Genomic DNA, 1734 nt, shown 5'->3' on the forward strand with positions numbered 1-1734 from the left:
CCAGGGGCGAGCGGTCTCTGCTTCCCCTACATCAGCCAAGCCGGGGGCACTGGACAGATCCGGGCTCTGAGCATTACAGCTGCAGCCGGAGTAAATACACATTGTGCAGCACCATTGTCACCTCCACGCTAAGAGCACACAAGTGTGGATATTTCTGAGCAAGTACTCCTGGACAGAAATATCAGTCATCAGGGGCATCTCACACCAGACACATCCCTTTGGGGGTCTTCCATCCCCAGGGCCTCCTACAGGGACCATCCAGCATCGCCTGAGTGGGGGCTGATAGGCCTTTATCTTCTCTGCTCTGTCACCTGGTGGTCTCAGGGGCTCTGCTCTCCCAGTAGTGTCTTAGATAATTGCTTGCAGGAAGGCAAGGCGCTGTTTTCTTCCCTTCACACCTGTGTCCTCCCATTTCGGTTCCTTCCCTCTCCCTGCAGAGCGGCTGCCAGAGCCCATGATTCACTGCAATGCCCAGAGCTGTGTGAATTCGTCCTGTAACATGAACCTGAGTTGCACCATCCCCAATGGAGGCAACAAGGTGACGTACAGCTGGAGCACCCCACAGTCCCTCCGTATGTTCAGTCAAGGATCCATCATGATCATTACTCACCCAAATCTTCTTATAAACGTCACGTGCGCAGTGCAGAACCCCGCCAGCAGCAGCTCCACAACGGCCTCTGTCAAGGCCCTTTGTGCAGGTAACATGCCCTGTGGGGAAGCTACATGCAGCCCACACCTGGGGAGAATGGTCCTCATGGTGAAGGCTGTTGGGGGGCCACAAGGCACCTGACTCCAGGCAGATGCTGCACCACTCTCCAGCCCAAATTCCTCCCCTGCAGATTTGCTCTGACCCTCCTACCCAGGCAGACACATGCACCATCTCTGTGCAGGGAGGCCCCAAACCATGGAGCTCCCTGCAGGGCTCCTCTTGCCCCTGGAAGTACCCCAGGGGCTGGCCCTATCCCTGCTGCCCCCCAGGGCAAACAGCGTGGGGAAGCACCAGCCCCTTCTCCCTGGCATTGACCCTCTACCTTGCTCTAGTTTCAGCAACCATGCCTGCCCAGGCCTCATCACTCTCCTACTGCCAGGCCAAGGGGCTCATCCTGCTGTTGGTGCTGGGGGTGCTGATCACCGGGACTGTGGGAGTGCACATCATGGCTAGCAAGCCACCGAAACAGGACTGAGCAGGGCCGAGCCCACACCAGCCCTGCTCCACTCCCGGAGAGGAAGATGAGGGGAGGCTGCAGCACGGAGGAGAAGCAGCCGGTGGGCTGCGGGGTCTGACTATGAGTGTCTGAGACCAGTTCCTAAAGCAGCACGGGCGCCCTGCAGAAATTTCACCCCATCGCTGCCTCCTCCCCTGCCCAGGGGGCCAAACGATCAGGACCCCAGTCTGCAGGGCAGTCACTGGCTGGGCTCAGGGGCACACAGACATGGGCAAGACACAGCACCGCTGTCCCGGGGGCAGCTGCAGCCTCTACACAAACTTGCCCTCCTCTGCGCTGTCTGTCTCTGAACCCTCAGGGTCAATCCTCCCCCCATGCCCCAAGAGTCCCTTGAGGTTGCACCGTGGGTCCCAGGGCTTGTTCAGCCATCAGCACTGTGGGTGCCAACGTCCCTGTAAGGCAGGCTCTCCACTGGCAGGGGTAATGCCCAAACACTCCAGCCCCGCATTTCTCTTTTGCAACAAACCCAGCCCAGCCCCATCATGGGAGAGCTCCCAACAATGCATGA

At 59.1% G+C, this 1734-nt stretch overlaps 1 protein-coding gene across 2 annotated transcripts in view; it reads left to right on the plus strand.

The window, feature by feature from the left end:
* Positions 1-1719, plus strand: part of LOC102375041 (T-lymphocyte surface antigen Ly-9-like) — a 3744-nt gene extending 2025 nt beyond the window's left edge. Inside the window, exons 4-5 of one of the 2 annotated variants that reach the window (XM_006039309.3) lie at positions 438-698; positions 1042-1719. In XM_006039309.3, coding sequence (XP_006039371.2) covers positions 438-698; positions 1042-1184 — 404 coding nt within the window. In that variant the 3' untranslated portion in view covers positions 1185-1719. The remainder of the gene's footprint in view (positions 1-437; positions 699-1041) is intronic. The other variant, XM_025195871.1, reaches the window with a different exon arrangement.
* The last annotated feature ends 15 nt before the right edge of the window (positions 1720-1734 follow it).

This window comes from Alligator sinensis, unplaced genomic scaffold (assembly GCF_000455745.1).
Source record: "Alligator sinensis unplaced genomic scaffold, ASM45574v1 scaffold1280_1, whole genome shotgun sequence".
Taxonomy (NCBI): Eukaryota; Metazoa; Chordata; order Crocodylia; family Alligatoridae; genus Alligator; species Alligator sinensis.